The 16,635-nt window shown below is 33.3% G+C and overlaps 1 protein-coding gene across 1 annotated transcript in view; it reads left to right on the forward strand.

Moving 5' to 3' along the window:
- RYR3 (ryanodine receptor 3) overlaps window positions 1–16,635 on the forward strand; it is a 243,221-nt gene that overhangs the window by 71,758 nt on the left and 154,828 nt on the right. Inside the window, exons 8-12 of the mRNA XM_080595279.1 lie at window positions 1,220–1,332; window positions 1,783–1,882; window positions 5,650–5,743; window positions 11,103–11,177; window positions 12,271–12,427. Of these exons, the coding sequence (XP_080451405.1) occupies window positions 1,220–1,332; window positions 1,783–1,882; window positions 5,650–5,743; window positions 11,103–11,177; window positions 12,271–12,427 (539 nt within the window). The remainder of the gene's footprint in view (window positions 1–1,219; window positions 1,333–1,782; window positions 1,883–5,649; window positions 5,744–11,102; window positions 11,178–12,270; window positions 12,428–16,635) is intronic.

Below are 16,635 nucleotides of genomic sequence, written 5' to 3' on the forward strand. Positions count from 1 at the left end.
AAACGTCTCACATGTCTGGTTTTAGAAGAGGCATTGTAATTAATGTTACTGTAAGCTTGTGAATGTAATGTTTATGTGTAAATTAGAACTAACTGAAAGTAAATGATGACTGTCAGTAATGATAACTGGTCAGTATTTATGGCTTTCAGTAAATTAACTGAACTGGCTTTGCATAAGAATGTAAAAGTGTCTTTGTAAGGAATCTGTGTTCTCTCACTCTGAAAATAGTTCCAGTGAAACCCATCTTCGTAATTCCACTGTTGTTTTTTTTTTCAAAGTTATTGTGCATGTGTCTGCTTGTGCCCATGAAGTTTTTAATGTGTGCCTGTAGTTGTCAGATACCTTTATTGGTAATGGGATGTAACTTTTGTTTATTATTCTTTATAATTATTTTTATAATCTTCAAAGTTTATTTTAAGAAGGTTTTACATGAAATTTATAAGTTGATTAAATAGCTTTTTGCACTTTGTATTATGTTACCAACTTTGTTTAATTTTCTCCCAATTTGCATTACCCATTGAGAAAGCTGTATTCAACTTTTTGCATCAGGGTCTTAACACTGAGATATGTGAAACTGTGGAACAAATTAGGTAATCTTCCCAGAATTGGTGTGTGTGTGTGTACGTACACAAAAAAATCTGGAATCTTATATTTAATGTATAGGAAAAGCTCTGTAATTGTCAGTTTAGACTTGGCTATTGTGTAATTATATTGTTTGTAGTGCTAATGGAACTACTTCCAGAACTGATGTTTGTAGTGCAGCAATATTGTACAGTTACGGAGTATTTGTTTCAATTCTGCAACATAATTGTAGCATAGAGTGGAAGCGATACAGGAGATTTTGAATAGAAATATGAACATTAAGCAAAAGAAGACAGAAAAGGTGATAATTGAGACCAAGGTACTGCGCAGCAATTTACTGGCTGTGAGAGAATTGAAGTAGGGATTTTGCTTTGTTTTGTAAGTGGTTAGTAGCTTAACAAAACATGCAACAGGAAATACCAGTTTCAGTGATTGCAAAGATCTGTTGCCAGAAAGTTTCAAGAAAAAAGGGAAAATATTAATGCATTGAAAAAGGGAATGAGGTGGCTTTATAAAGTGAATGTCTTATAAGACACGATTCTTTATTATGTTATGTCAGTGCTGTACAAAAATATCCTCATATTTCTTGGGAACTGTCTGTTTTATATACCCTTGATAAAATATCTCTGTCTTTTAGGTGAAGCATGCTGGTGGACAATACACCCTGCATCTAAACAAAGGTCAGAAGGAGAAAAAGTTCGAATAGGTGATGATCTTATCCTGGTCAGTGTGTCTTCTGAAAGATACCTGGTAGGTTTGTTTATTTAGCAAGTGAACCACATGGTGGGAAAATACAGACTGCTGGGGAAAGGTGTTGGGATTCTTACAAGTGAATTTTTTTTCTGATATAGAAAAATGATGCCTAGATTTAATGCATTTATTTTTTTCTCAGTGAAAGGTTTTCTTTCCCATAGAGCAAGATTGTTTGCATGCTTTTATCCTTCTGCATTCTGAATCTTGGGAAGTTTGTATTTCTGTAAACTGTGGAAGATGTCTAAGCTGCAGCTGTAGTGTGCTGATAAGGTTTTAGAAAAGAGATCATTTTAAAACGGTTGCTAGTAATTTTTAAAGAATGTATGTATTTCTACTTTATTATGTATTTCTACTTATTATGTATTCCTGTCTGGTTGGGAAAGGAATATATTCAATATTTTTTAAGCACAGATTTCACTGTTTCCTGTTACTGTCTTCTTGTTTTAGCATCTCTCCATGTCAAATGGAAGTATTCAGGTGGATGCCTCCTTTATGCAGACGCTTTGGAATGTACATCCTACATGCTCAGGAAGCAATATTACAGAAGGTTTGGTGGTTTATTTATTTAGAAGATTATATAGTTTAGATGACTTTGTATCATTTTTCATAAAGACTGAATGAAAAAAGCACCTTAGAACATCAATCTGAAGAGCTTGTTAAAGTACAGAAAATGAGCATAGGAGAGAAAAGTAATGGAAGGGAAAATGGGAAAATACAGATACTTCAGCTGAATTAACTGAAGAAAAGCTAAAATAAATAAGGTAACTCTGCATTTACAAAGCATAAAAACCTGCATGAAAAATGAGGACCAAGAGATCAACTCATGAGTTTATAGACTTCAGTTTAATACCAGGGAATAGGGTCTACAGAATAACTAAAGACAGTAAACTAAAATTTTGTAGATGATTTTCAAATACCATGTATCATGAGAGAAGATAAGAAAGATAAGGTACATGCAAAATGGAAAACAAGTTTCTCATAGTTCCTATTTTCAAACTTCTCATCGTGTTTTTTAAAGATACCTCCTCAATATCCTTTCTGGATCTTACAGCCATGCTTCCTTAGTGTCTTTCTCTAATAGCCACTGAAAATGAGCTATCTAAATATGTCCTCTTAATCAGCCTTAAATCCCACACCACATGGGCAAGATTATTCTCTTGGTGCTTGACTGCGTTTCTCGATCATGTTTGAAAAACATCACCTTATTCTGTTTGAGAAACACCTTGTTCTGTAATGAAAAGCTCATTCAGTCAATGTTACTCTTTATTTCAGTGCCATGCTCTGTCACTAAGACAGACTGGTGCAAACTTGCAGAAAAGTCATCCAAGTCTGAATATTCTCAGGGAGTTTATAATACTAAGTAACACAGAGAATAGTGGATTTTTAGCAAAACTAGATCAAAATAATATGCACAGCATAAGACATAGAAAAATCAGTACTTTTTTTTTTAATATTCTTTCTAACTTTTAGCCATAAGAAAATATGTGAAGCATTCCTAAGAGATTCCTGAAGTAACAGGGAAAAGTAAAGGATCAATTCTGAAGGTCATTGAAACAGTTTCTGAAAGAAACCAATATATAAGTTCATCCAAGCACAATTTTGAAGTAAATAAAATAAAAATTGAAAAGATAAAAATGAATAGTTAGTTTTTGAGAAATAAAACATTAATTCAACAGTGATATGAAAGGCCCAAACAGATTTGTTATCAAATCTGGTTTAAAAAGTCAAAATGACTTCTATACTACCCTCTTACTTTTGCATGCACACTGTAAATTTGGAATATTGGCATTTTCCCATCCAGATAGTCTAAGGACTAGCACAGAAAAATTGTTCGAGGTTATGATATGCCTTATACTCTAAGGGCAGAGGAGCTAGTGTAGCTTTAAATTGCAGAAATCATATTAGTGACATGATGATAACAAACATTGTACTTTACCTCTGCTGTTCTCTGTTCAAACTATCAGCTTTCCACATTCATGAATGGTAAATGTCTAAGTCAGGTTCATTCTGTATCACTTGGCTAAAATCCTCAAACTAATCACTTATGATATAATAATGTACAGGATCATAGGGAAAATGGAACTATAAGGGACCTTGAAAAGACATTTAGTATATTGCATTCCCATATTGCTATACTAAGTCTTGACAGACATAAAATACCCCAGTGCTAAAGAATAACTGTCACCACAGTTATCTGAATTATAGTGAGGACCTTCTAAGCCCAAATGGTTTTAAATAACGTTGGATTTTCTTTCCTTAGGTTGTAAGGCATAGTACAGAATACCACAGTATACCTGTGTATAGGCCTATAAGAAGTTTGTCTCAGTGTTTGTAGGTTTTCATTTTAAGAGCATATGAGACATGGATTTGGCTTGTAATACGTAGCTTTCCACTGTGAGAAGTGTATTATGCTGAATCCATGTATTTATAAATGGTCGTCTGGTCCCTTGCCACCATGGATCGTAAATAGAACAGAGGTTAACCCTGGAAAAGTCTCTGTGTTCTCAGGCTTCCCAGGGCAAAACAAAACCAAGCAAACAGAAAAGCCATCCTACAATAAAATTAAAAACTTGTAATGGAAGACAAACATAATGCGCTACACAGAGAGATCATGGAAGATCAGTGGCATATTTCATATCTTTGTAATAGTAGGGATTTGTCAGCAAAATTTTGTGTGTACATAATCACAGAATGGTTGAGGTTGGAGGGGACCTCTGGAGACCATCTGATCCAATACCTACTCAAGCAGGGCCACCTAAAGCAGCTTGTCCAGGCCCTTGTCCAGGTAGCTTTTGAATATCTCCAAAGATGGAGACTCCACAACTTCTCTGGACAACCTGTGTGAGTGCTCAGTCACCCGCACAGTGACGAAGTGTTTCCTGATGTTCAGATGGATTTGCCTGTATTTCAGTTTGTGCCCATTGCATCTTGTCCCAACACTGTCATCTTTACACTGTCTCTGTCACCTTTATACCACTGGCTCAGTCATCTTTACACTCTTGCCTCAGGTATTTTTATTCATTGATGAGATCCTGTGAGCCTTTTCTTCTCCAGGTCAAAGAGGCCAAGCTATCTCAGCCTTTCTTCTTAGGAGAGATGCTTCAGTCTCCTAATGATCTTGATGGCCCTTTGTGCTGGTCTTGGAACCCTAGTACCGTATAGCCCAGTAGCTATTGGTCACATAATCCAAAATCACGTAATTAATAAAAAAAAAGGGATAGAGTGGGGTAAGCATAGAGGTGGGTTTTCTGTGTGTCAGTTTTTTCCCAACTTTTTATGTTAGCTGTATATATACTTCTCAAAATGACCTAAATGAAGGGTGATCATATCTTAAACTTAGCAGCCTAGCTCAGCTTGAATGGGCAGACTTTGAGAAAGTGGATTTTCCTAAGCCTACACTTGAGCTGCAAGTCACGTAACAGACTTTTTGTTATTTTTGAAATACTTGTGATGGAACATAGATATCAGGGAAGCATAGTTTCTTCACGTTCTTTCTTTACTTTGACCCTTGTATTAATTGGCAACAGGATAATTGCCAGTAACCATTTTTCTAATTTACAAATTTCTGTTGAATCGACATCACAATATAAAAGTTTCATTCTATCCTTCCTCCTTTAAATATTTGTTCTTTTAAAGGGCATTAGTTTCACTTAGAAGGTCAGAACAGTTTGGACTGGGGTCTGATGAATCATTCTCCTCCTACACCATTATTTCTCTTTTTTTTCTCTGAGGCAAAGTGCCTCATTTTGACCTATAGTCTTTGTGTTAAATGGCTTGGAAAGTTAGCTTCCATTAAGCTTAATTTTCAGAACTGGTAAGTGTTGTTCTGTCCTCTATCTCCAGCTACTGCTGTGCAGTTTTGATTCTGACACAAGTTATAAATGTCAGAACAACCTCACGAACTCACCAAATTATTTTGTATTGTCAACATTTTAATTTTATTAAGGGGGAGGAAGCTGTGGTGTTATATGTTTGATTTGACTTAAACGATTCAATTTTCAAAACAGTAATTGTTGTAGATTTTTTCATTTTCCTTTCCTGTCCCAGAATTCTAATTTGATTTTTAAATGTTAAGAAATTGCTTTCTTGTTATTTGCATTTACAGAAGAAATATTTCTAACTGAAAAAAATACAAAAAATAATATTCTTTTGCTATTCAAGTTTGTTCTATTTGTTTTATTTCACTGAAAAATGAAAATTTTGAAGACAGATTTCACCTAGGAACCAGGTCTTTTTTTTATTGTTATTTTTTTGATGGTGATATTTTTATATGGGCAATATTTAAACTAATGAGGGAATGTGATTCTTCTGCAGGGTATCTTCTTGGTGGGCATGTAGTACGTTTTTTCCATGGCCATGATGAGTGTTTGACAATTCCATCTACAGATCAGAATGATTCACAGCAGAAGTGAGTAGTGATGCATTTTTATACACTTTCTTCTCTCAAAAAAAAAGTGTAGATTGTTGATTGACAGTTGAATTTGAGATTAGATGAGTTAAATAGGTTAAACTCTCTTGATAGTTATCTTCAATTAGGCAGTGACATAGTTACAAGATGTTGAGAGACCTGCTAAATAGAAAATCAGTCATAAGTTCCTGTATTGCTGAAATTGAAGTAGTTGAATTCCACCAAGATTGCAGCTTGTTATGTTGTTTATCTTTAATGTGTACTACTATAAGCTGAGGTAAACAAACATTAGTGGGGAAAATGGTAATAGAAGAAAAAAAAACACACCCTAGGAAAATCTCTGAAGGCTCAGACTCTCATATATCTTTAATATTTTATATATTGCACATTTTTACAAGGTACTGCTCTTATTAATCACATTTGATTAATACAGTAAGATAATTAAATTGTATAAAATCTCTTTTGTATTAAACTTCAAACTACAACTTCAATATATAGTGATGATTTATTATTACTAGGATTTGACTTAACATTTTGCTGATAATCAAAAACACAGCAAACTAATCATTTTGATATACAAAAAACAACATTAAAGATCATATTGAAGAAACAAGTTCTCTGTACCTGTTGTGGCAAATCACTTATGCTTTAGGTAATATGGTAACACAAATGACAAGTTAAGTAAACTTCTCAGCTAAATTTTCCAATTTTGCATTTCTGTCAAGTAAAAAAGGTCTCCACACCCAAACTGAATGTTAGAGGACTTCATTTGCAGATGATTTTTTTCTGCTTCTTCTCTCTTCCTATGTATATGTACAAAAAAGGTAGAAAGTTTGCACTGAGTGTAAAATGTTAATTGTGCACCCCTAGTATAAAAGCATAACACTAGTGAAAATGCTAGGTTATGGATACATCAATGTCATATTCAGACTAATATTTTGATCACCCAGTCTTAATGAGATTAGAATAGGTGCCAAGCCTTTTCAATATGCTCAAAAATACTGTATGTTGCTTCTGATGTAATTTATCCACAAGTCAGATATAGCTAAAAAATCAAAAATAATTGTAAAGTCCTTTTGCTCTTACTGTTTTTCTTGGTGTGTGCTGTTACTGCCTTAATGGAAGACCTGTTTCCATTTTTTGAAAACAACGTAAATAAAAGGGTAAAATTAAAATTGTTTATTTTTCTGAATTAAATCTATGTAGTTATATTCGTATATATCCTATTCCTTATATATCCTAAAATAAGAGGATACCGTGAATGCTCAATTGATCATTTTATAGTGTTCAGTAATGATGTAGTGTGCTCAAATTGATTTGGACTCATTCTATCCTTTTGAATTTGTGAGCTGTGTAATAGACATAAGGCCAAGTTTGTACTGGATCATAGTTGTAGGAATCAAATTTATATTATACAAAAACAAATTAATACATGAAAAGCAAACAAAGAGCTCTAGGAATAAGAGAGAGAGAGAGCTGTTAGAAAACAGTGTTCTTTAATTTCATCTCTTTGTGTAATTATTTCCGTGCATTCCAGTAATACTATTAAATAAGCTGCCTAAGTTATGCAACATTGATTATTTCTCTTTTCATAGAAGAGATATTTAATTTTCTGTAGGTTTCTTTAAAGAATAATTCTTACAATTCACATAGGGACAGTCCTCTGCAAAGTAACCCTTTTTTTTGTAGGCCAAGTAAAAATGCAAGGGATGGTCTTATTATACATCAGAAAGGAAGGTTTTGCAAAAAAAAATCAGAATAAGATGAAGAGATGGATGGGATGAAGGAGAAGCTGAAGAAAATGTTATGTGGATGCTGTTATGAAAAAAACCAGAAATTTTCTACTTGCAGTTTTGTTAGCATAAGATGAGGCCACTAAGGATACTATAGTGATTCAGATAGAAAAAGCCGAAAAAGAGTTAGAGTAATTAAACAATATATGAATTTAAGAAGTATAATAAGTGAACAGAGGAATATTGATGGTAGCTGAGTCAGGATACAGAGGAGGCGTGGTTGAGTTGAGCCAAGAAGAAATGGAAGATGTCAGAATGGAAATGAATTATTAATTTTGAACTTGTCTAGGGAAAATGTCATTAGAGTCAGCCATCATAAGAGTAACATCAGTGAGGCAAATGGGACCAAAGAGGATCTAGAGCAAAAGTTGAAAAGAAAAACTCGAGGCAGTTATTATGTATTCAGTGTTGAGTTTGGAAATTAAGATGAATTGATTGCTAGTTTATGTTGTTTTCTTGTGTTTAGCTTTTAGAGTATCAGGAACATGGAGGATGAGATGTATAAGAAATGCTAATACCTTTACAATGAGAGATTTATAAATTTATATTCTTACTGTTATCATGCAGTCATTTTGAAATTTTTGAAATTGCATACTTGTTCTTAAATGTGACTCCTACATAATGCACAGATGCAGATCTACAAGTCCATATTCTTACAAAGATACTGTATGCAAATGGTTTGTCATACTCAAATTTACTTTGTTTTAATATATGGATTCTTCCAATATATTGGTGTTAATCAAGAAGCAGAGTATCAGATATACCAGTGTTCTCACTAGATGAAAGGTTGTAGAAACACTTGCTCAGATAAGAAAAAAACACAGGTTTCATTTCACAAATTGAGTTCCATGTCCAATAGTTGCATGAGAATAATGCTAGGCAGATTTTTTTTTCCTGGTAACTATTGAAAAAGGAAAAAAAAATGTCAATCTGAAACCCAGTTAAAATTCTGCATTTCAGAATAGTACTTTTATTTAGAACAGACTGCTGTGATATTTTTATGTATGCACATACAGTATTCAGAGAAGTTTGCCATATCAGAAAAGCAGATTTTAAATTCCCTTGCTTCGCATTTTTTTAGATAAATAATCACAATAGAAGGTCCAGCTTCCCTATATGCTAAAGTGGATTAGTCCTATTCACAGGACTTAAATATATGTAAGAAAGATTTTCATATTATTTCAGTAATAATTGTAATCCAGGCACCAGAATTTGTGTAACCTCCTTAATGGATAATGAAATGGATAATACTATAGGTCTTGTCCTGAAATGCAGGGCACAGAGAACTTTTGCTTAATATTGAAAACCTTTCTCTACTGTACTATTAGAAACAGATGTTTGTTTATTTTTTACTCTCTGAAGTGTAAACAAAATACTTTCTGAATCACCAAATTAGAATTTGAAAATTCTTAACCTTAACCAAGTTATGATAACGGTAATTTTTAATTCTACATTATCCTTTTTTTTTTTTTTCAGTTTAACCACCTTTATGGTTTGTGGTCTATTACGATTGTTTTAATTAAGCAAGGAATGTTGGAACTGTCTTTTTCATCTTTCCACGCCCTTTCTCTCATTTGAGAAAGGGCAGAACAGGTTTTATGAATTGCCATTATTACCTCTGACAAAGCTACAACAAAATTTATTGTTAGAAATAGATGAAAACATTTAGGAATAAGCATGAATCAAGTAATCTGATTGCTGAAAGGTTCACCCTTAGGTATCAGTGAATAAATATATGAACAGAAAAGTTTACAAATAGAAAAAAAGGCTGCCTAAGAAAAATTGAAGAACCCTTTCGAAAGTTTATTGCAGTTCCAGAAAGAAGCTAGTGAATCAATTTGTTCTGCACCTAGAATAATTCTGCTTGTATGTATGAACCCTTCTGTCTTGCTTGAATTATGAAACAATGTGCTGCATTATATTACAATTATTAAGAAAATTCTTTTCTTATTGTTGTTTGCCTGGAGAGCTGTTTCCACACTTACAGTTTACACATAGATACTGTCACATATTCTTTGAAATGAAGAAACAGGCGTAGCAAAAAAGGGATAGTGTAATCCCCTAATACTAGTTTTCAGTGTGAACAGATTTTCTATTCAGTTAGAGCTTCTGCTGAGCATTTGCTACCAGTAACAGAATGTTTCAGTTTATTGTAGAATGACAGTGCAATAAACCATTATTTAGTAAAATATGGAGGACTGCTTGGCAATCATATTGTGAAAGCAATGCCTCCACTCTAACAGAGTTTTCTAAAAGCAGTAATGTTGCTGATAGTAGCCTAAAAACATACATTTATTGCTTAAATTCCTTTCCAGAATTTGTTGTGGTTGAGTTGCCCTTTACAAGACTGGCAATCATGTTATATCAGTTTCTCACTGTATTTTGTGAATTCTTTTTTGAAATGCCAGAAATCATAATAAGGAAAGATTAAGCAGATGCGTCTTCTGCTGAAACTTCACTCCCAAGTTATATGTCAGACTTTTCAAAGATTTTAATTTTCTTTCCTTTTCACTTTCAAAAGAATACTTTATTTGATTTAAGTCTATAAGACATCTCAGTCTAAAGAAGTCTAAAAAAGACATCGTACGAAATTGTATATATATTTTTAATATTACAGCTAAACTCTCAGGAATTATTATTATTTCCAAGTTATTTTTATTCAATCTATTGATCATAGTGCATAGAATGAATTCCACCAAGTTAAGTGCTGAAGAAATTAAACTTGCTTAGTTAAGGAATTCTTAAAATATACTAAGATATGTAAACACACATCAAACTTTCAAATCTATTGTTGTAACTAAAGTATTTGATTAAAAGTTTATTTCCTATTTTTTATTGTTGCAGAATATATTTGCCATAGATTGTATTTGATGATTAAGTAGAATGTTAAGTTTCAACACTAAAACATAACACTGACCCACTGCCAAAAGTTCAAGTAAATGAGATTATGTTAAAGGCTGAATCTGTTTATTTCATGTTTTCTATTTATCCAGATTTCTTAAAACCTAGTATAGGATTTAGTATGTAGTATTTATTTTGTAAGGATTGTAATTCAGTGTTTTTGTATTCTTATCACCATTTTTGTCTTTTAGTTAGAATGTTAGAAGTAATACTAGCAATGACATTGCCAATGTAGTATTCATGCAGATTATTATTAATGTATGGAAACGTAAATGATTAGTTTTAACATTATGTTTGTATTTAAGAGCATTAGTAATTTAGATTAATCTCTTGGAAACTATATGAATTACACATTTTTATGACTAAGGAAGAAAAGAAGATTCTCAACCACTTTGAAGGCAGTGTTTTATCAATTCCATTTTGAAGGCAAAGCATTTCATCAACTTCAGAGAGAGTAAATTAATGTAAATAGCCTTAATTCCTAATTTACCTGGGACATTTGGATTGTGTATAGCGCTCTCACTGATGAGTAGGAATCTTCTCTCCATTCATCTCCGTCTTTAGCTAGGGAAAAGTGAGTCCTAGACAGTTTACAGAGGAGTAAATTGTATAAACCAAGTATTACAAACAAAGACAAGAGGATGATCTTCTGAATTTGCCCATAGGAAAGTACTTTATGAAACTGGAGGAGCTGGAGTTCGAGCAAGGTCTTTGTGGAGAGTAGAACCGCTTCGAATAAGGTACAGACATTTTTTGAATTTGTCAGTAACCCTTGCTACATTAACAGCAATTTCACAGAATTGTGAAGTCGTTAAGGTTGGAAGGAACCTCTGGTCATTTGGTCCAACCCCACTTGGGGCACTTAGAGCAGGTTTCCCAGGAAACATCCAGGTGGCTTTTGAATATCCCCAAGGAGGAAGACTCCATAACCCCTCTGGACAACCTGTTCCAGTGCTCAATCACCCACACAGTAAAGTGCTTCCTGATGTTTAGACGGAACCTCCTGTGTTTCAGTTTGTGCCTATTGTCTCTTGTGGTCAACACTGAAAAGAGCCTGGCTTGGTCTTCTTTGCACCCTTTCTTCAGATATTTATACATGTTAAGATCCCCCCACCCCGAGCCTCTTCTCCAGACTGAACAGTCCCCAAAACGGGATTGATAGATTTTTTTATATTTCTCTATATTTATATAGTTAATTTATATTATTTATATTTATAATTAATTTTATAATTTATTTATATTATTTATATTTATAATTCTCTATATTTGTCCTGCTATATGATAACTGTTAGCCCGCTCATTGTCAGTAATAAAAAACAATCTACCATGATACAATTATACAGGCAATGTCAGTATTTTAAGGCTTTCTCTTGTCTGTTTCCCATGTTAAAAATAGTGTTGCCTATGAGGTGCTTCTGCTTGAGACATTACTCAAGGCCAAAAGTAAAACCTTTTATTTTTACTTGGAATTTTAGAAGCATGTGTGGAAATCAAAACAGTAATATCTTTTCTTTTTTTTTATAGACACTTTCTTATTTTTCAGAAAGCGTGTAGGTTTTTTTTTTTATAGACACTGTATGTAATATCCTAATAAAACAGGGAGAGGGTAGAGAAACAAGAAAATTAAAGTGATTGCTCCTCTCCAAGGTTCTATTTGCAAACATATTACCAGTTTTGCATCTGTTTTGTTGCAAGTATTTAAATCAAAAGCAGGAAGGATTTTCTATATAGTATTCTATTTTCTGAAAGTCCTTTAGAGCCCAGAATACACTTCAGTTTTGTTTACCTTATTTTATTTTATTAAGATTTTTCCTTGATGTCTCATATGTTTAGTTGGAGTGGAAGTAACATCAAATGGGGACAACCTTTCCGTCTTCGACATATTACAACAGGAATGTACTTGGCTCTGAATGATGATGAAGGACTTGTAATGTTAGACAGAGAAAAGTCAGATACAACATCTACTGCCTTCTGTTTTAGAGCATCAAAGGTAAATGACGTTAATGCAAATTTGTCATAAATATGGAGTACCCAAATACTAGATCTGAGTTGGTTCAATGATTTTATAAATTATTTGTAATTTTTAAATTGAAGCAATTGACAGGGATTATGCATTTAATTGCAAAGGTAAACACCCTGAACTGAGAGTAGTAAAGATTTCCTTGAAGAGCAGTAGGACTGACAGATAAATTCTAGAGTAAACTAAATTATTGACAGGTTAAAAAAAAATAAATTGAAAGCTAATACAGTACAAGATACAGTGAATTTAATATAAATGAAACTCATAGAATTCATAGAATGGAATTCATAGACTCTGTAGTCATAGAATCATTTTAGTTGGACAGATTCTCATTAGACTGTCATTCCTTTCAGTTCTGTCACAGCTGAAATGAATTCAGTTCAGTTCAGTTGGGCAAAATTCTGCCCTTTTTATTCTTTATGCAGTGTGCTGATAGGTGAATTGCAAGCAAAAAGTAGTCAGTGATTTCTAAATGTTATGTTTTCAAACTGTGCAACTTAGTGAGCTGCTAATTGCATTTTACTCGCTTTTTCATCATTTCATTTCATCATTTCCAGCTGAAAAAAAAAAAAAAAGTACAAAAGAGAGGGGATGAAGAATGAATATGTAGGTTGGTAAAGTTAATAACTTTTTTTTCCGGAAAGTGAAAGGTTTTTATAACAAAGATGAAATTTTTTTACATGCTTTCATTTTTTCATATTACTTACAAATAGTTGTTGTAGCTGCTACAATAGATGGCTTTGATTGGATATGAGAAGATAAATGTTCTATGTGATTTTGAATACTGTATGGTCCATGAGAGGTGGTGAAAGAGAATCTCCGAAGTTAGATGTGTGTGACATAAAATCTATCATTAAGGGTCTTGACAGATAGTATAATAAAACAAATACTCCATTTTAACATTTTAAAATAATCATGTTTATTTCATTAGCGTGACTGCATACAGTATGCCAAGAATTCTTATTTTAAGCAGTCAAAATAATTGAAAAATTATCAGGAAATGTGTCTTAGATAGCTAGAAGCTCACCAAATAAATGTTGGGTTATTCCTGCAGTGTAAAGGCTACGCAGTGTAGGTTGTATGTATGATGTTGTGCAGGGACGTTTATTACAGCTGTAATTTTTTCCAGTTTTTGTTGAATCAGGACACCCTGTTAATAAAGGTGTGTGTGCCAGGAATGCCACAGCTACTAGTTTAACAGTGTGTTCAAATTGTTTTAATGTACTCACTGCCTAATTGGACACTGGCTTAATATTTTAAACTATATGTTATAAATGTATAAAGTATATATATATTATGTTTATATATGCATCCACATAAATACTTAAACATATAATAAATCATTTCTCTTATACTGACTAAAAAATAACATATATTTTCTTACTCTTGTTGTGCCTCAAAGGCATATTTGTGAAATTCGTTACAATCCCCAAAATGACTGATGTGATGCACAGTAGTAATTAATTATGCAGAAGTCAGTAATGACTGTGTAATGCATTCATCCCTTCTATAGCGTTTGTACATAATATGGTTGCTAATTTACATTTTTATGTGAAATAATTCAGTGTCTCGTCATCTTAAGATTTTTGCTGTCCTATATAGAAAAGAGTATCTCACAATAGGTGATAATCTGCTTTTGCCTGAGGCAAGAATATGAGTAATTGTTTACTCTCAGGCAGCTGAGAATTTCACTGGCCAGTTGATAGAGACATTAGTGTTCCCAAAGATGGGAGAAACAAACAGTGATAACAGCATGGTTAAAACTCTTCCTGAAGAGAGAAGGGTGAAGTTTTGGATGTGACTAGGCCCCAAGGATTGATCTGGGCTGTAGGAAGGAATTGACTTTTAGAGCCAACCTAAAGAAATTAGTGCTGATTACATATAGATTGAGGGGGAAAAAACTTAGAACTAATGGTTATATTGGATATATGCAAGTGTGATTATCTTTTAATTTCTGTACATTATTCTTTGTAAACATTTGTCACAGTTTTCTCTTGTTCATTACCTCAATCAAGAAGTATTTTCATGTGGCTGTACCTTAATATGATAGAATCATAAAATCATAAAATCATTTAGATTGGAAAAACCTCTCAGATCATCTGGTCCAACCTTTAACCTAGCACTGTCAGGTCCACCATACCACTAAGCACCCCATCTACACCTTTTTTGAATACCTCCAGGGACGGTGACTCAACTGCTTCCTTGGGTAGCCTGTTCCAATACTTCACAACTCTTTCAGTGAATAAATTTTTCCTAATATCTGTCCTAAACCTCCCCTGGCGCAACTTAAGGCCATTTCCTCTTATCATTTAGTGCTTGAGAGAAGAGAGAGATTCCCACCTTGCTATAGCCTCCTTTAAGGTCATTTTAGAGCAAATATGACATGAATTAAAGGACATTTCAAGATAACTAATAACTTCCTAGCCAGCTGTGTACAGATCCTTAAATGCGCTGGAATACCTGGCTGTTTGCCCTTTAGAATTATAGAATAACTCAGGTTGGAAGGGACCTTGGAAGTCATCCAGTCCAACCTTGGGGGTTGGACTACATGATCTTCAGATTCCTTTCAACCACGGCCATTCTGTGATTCTCTTCCAAGTAGGTTTTAACGCTGAATTCAGACCAGATCGCTCAGAATATACATTGCTGTGCAGTATTCAAAAGGACATATTTTATTTCCCCATTCTTTCTTTTTGGAAGCCAGCAAAAGAGATTTTATAGAAAAAGAGAGATTCTCCTTGCCTATAGGCAGAGCTAAGTGGAGTATACCAAATACCAAGGCTTCCCAGGATTTTTTAACACATACCTTAAAGTCTCATTTTTTCAACAGTTGCTATAGAGACCCTCCTGCTGAAATGGTGTACCTTTATCTTCAGTATTTTTTATACTACTTCAGCAGTCTTGTTTTCCTTGCTTTTCAAAACCTTTGATGATAGCATTCATAAAATACCTACTTTCACTGTTTTGTTTCCTTTTGTCAGACAGCACTGGAAATCAGAATAGATACTTTAAATTATAAATTTAAATTAGAGTTTTCCATCCTTACATAAATAAGAGTAAAATGGAGCTTTTTAAAAAAGTGAAAGAATACAGTAAAGAGACATTGAGAGAACATACTGGTTTATGGTGCCAATTTGAATGAAAATAGCATATGAAATACGTGTCTGTTTACTGCAAATTACTGCCAACTAAATTAAAAAAAAAAAAAAACACAACAAAATTATGCCTGTTGTTGGCTTTAATATGAGCTTTGTTTTTGACAAACTTTTAAAATGTCAACCTTTATATTGTAGGGCAACAGTTAACAGTGTAATGCTTTGTGACCACGGAGAGCAGTTTCCATACACCAGATGGAATCCTGTTTTGAAATGGGATGTTCTCATTCCAGCACAGTACTTGGCTCAGTGTACTCTGTTGAGCAGAACCTTGATTCTGCTTTAAATTTCTTTGAGAATAAACAAAGTGAAGAACAAGAGCATATTTAAAAATGTTTGTTTCTTTGAAAGCTGTCATAGCCCAGAATTAATATTTGACATTTCATATTTTATTTCCATGATTATATATACAACTGACAATGAAGAAATTATTTGTGTAGTCTGAGTAAGTAACATTCTAACACATTCAAAAGTCACAGATGACTCATGCAGAAGGATTTGATATCATTTTAATATTACTGCCAACATGTAGCTATCTTAGGGGCTCAAGATGGCATTAGGATGTCGTAATAGTTTAGTAGTTATCATAAATTTAGTTAGTTTTTGAAACAAGATGATAAGTATTATAGAGTCCTTCACATACTGTAGTTGCTAAATGTTCAATTATTTATTTGTAAGTTCAAATTTTACAGTTATCATTTCCAAGTAAGCACGTAAGTTATGAATGTTTTTACATAATTTGTGTTAAAATGGTAGTAAAGTTGTATCATTTTAAAGCATAAACTTCTCCTTGGAATTGATAAGCCTGTTGAGTCTTCCAGTCACAAAAAACATTGCTTCCCAGAAATAAAAAGGAGGGTCCTCAGTTTTCTTTTCTGAAGTGAGTAGTTAAAAACTGCTAAGATTTTGTAATACTCTGTCAAGAAGACATATCACTCAGGAAATGAGTTTGTTTGGTCCTCCACATGGATGTAGTTACCATACAAATTTGTCTTTATGTCTCCATTATCTTTGTTGCATATA

The sequence above is a fragment of the Anser brachyrhynchus genome (assembly GCF_964034855.1).
Source record: "Anser brachyrhynchus genome assembly, chromosome: 5".
NCBI lineage: Eukaryota > Metazoa > Chordata > Aves > Anseriformes > Anatidae > Anser > Anser brachyrhynchus.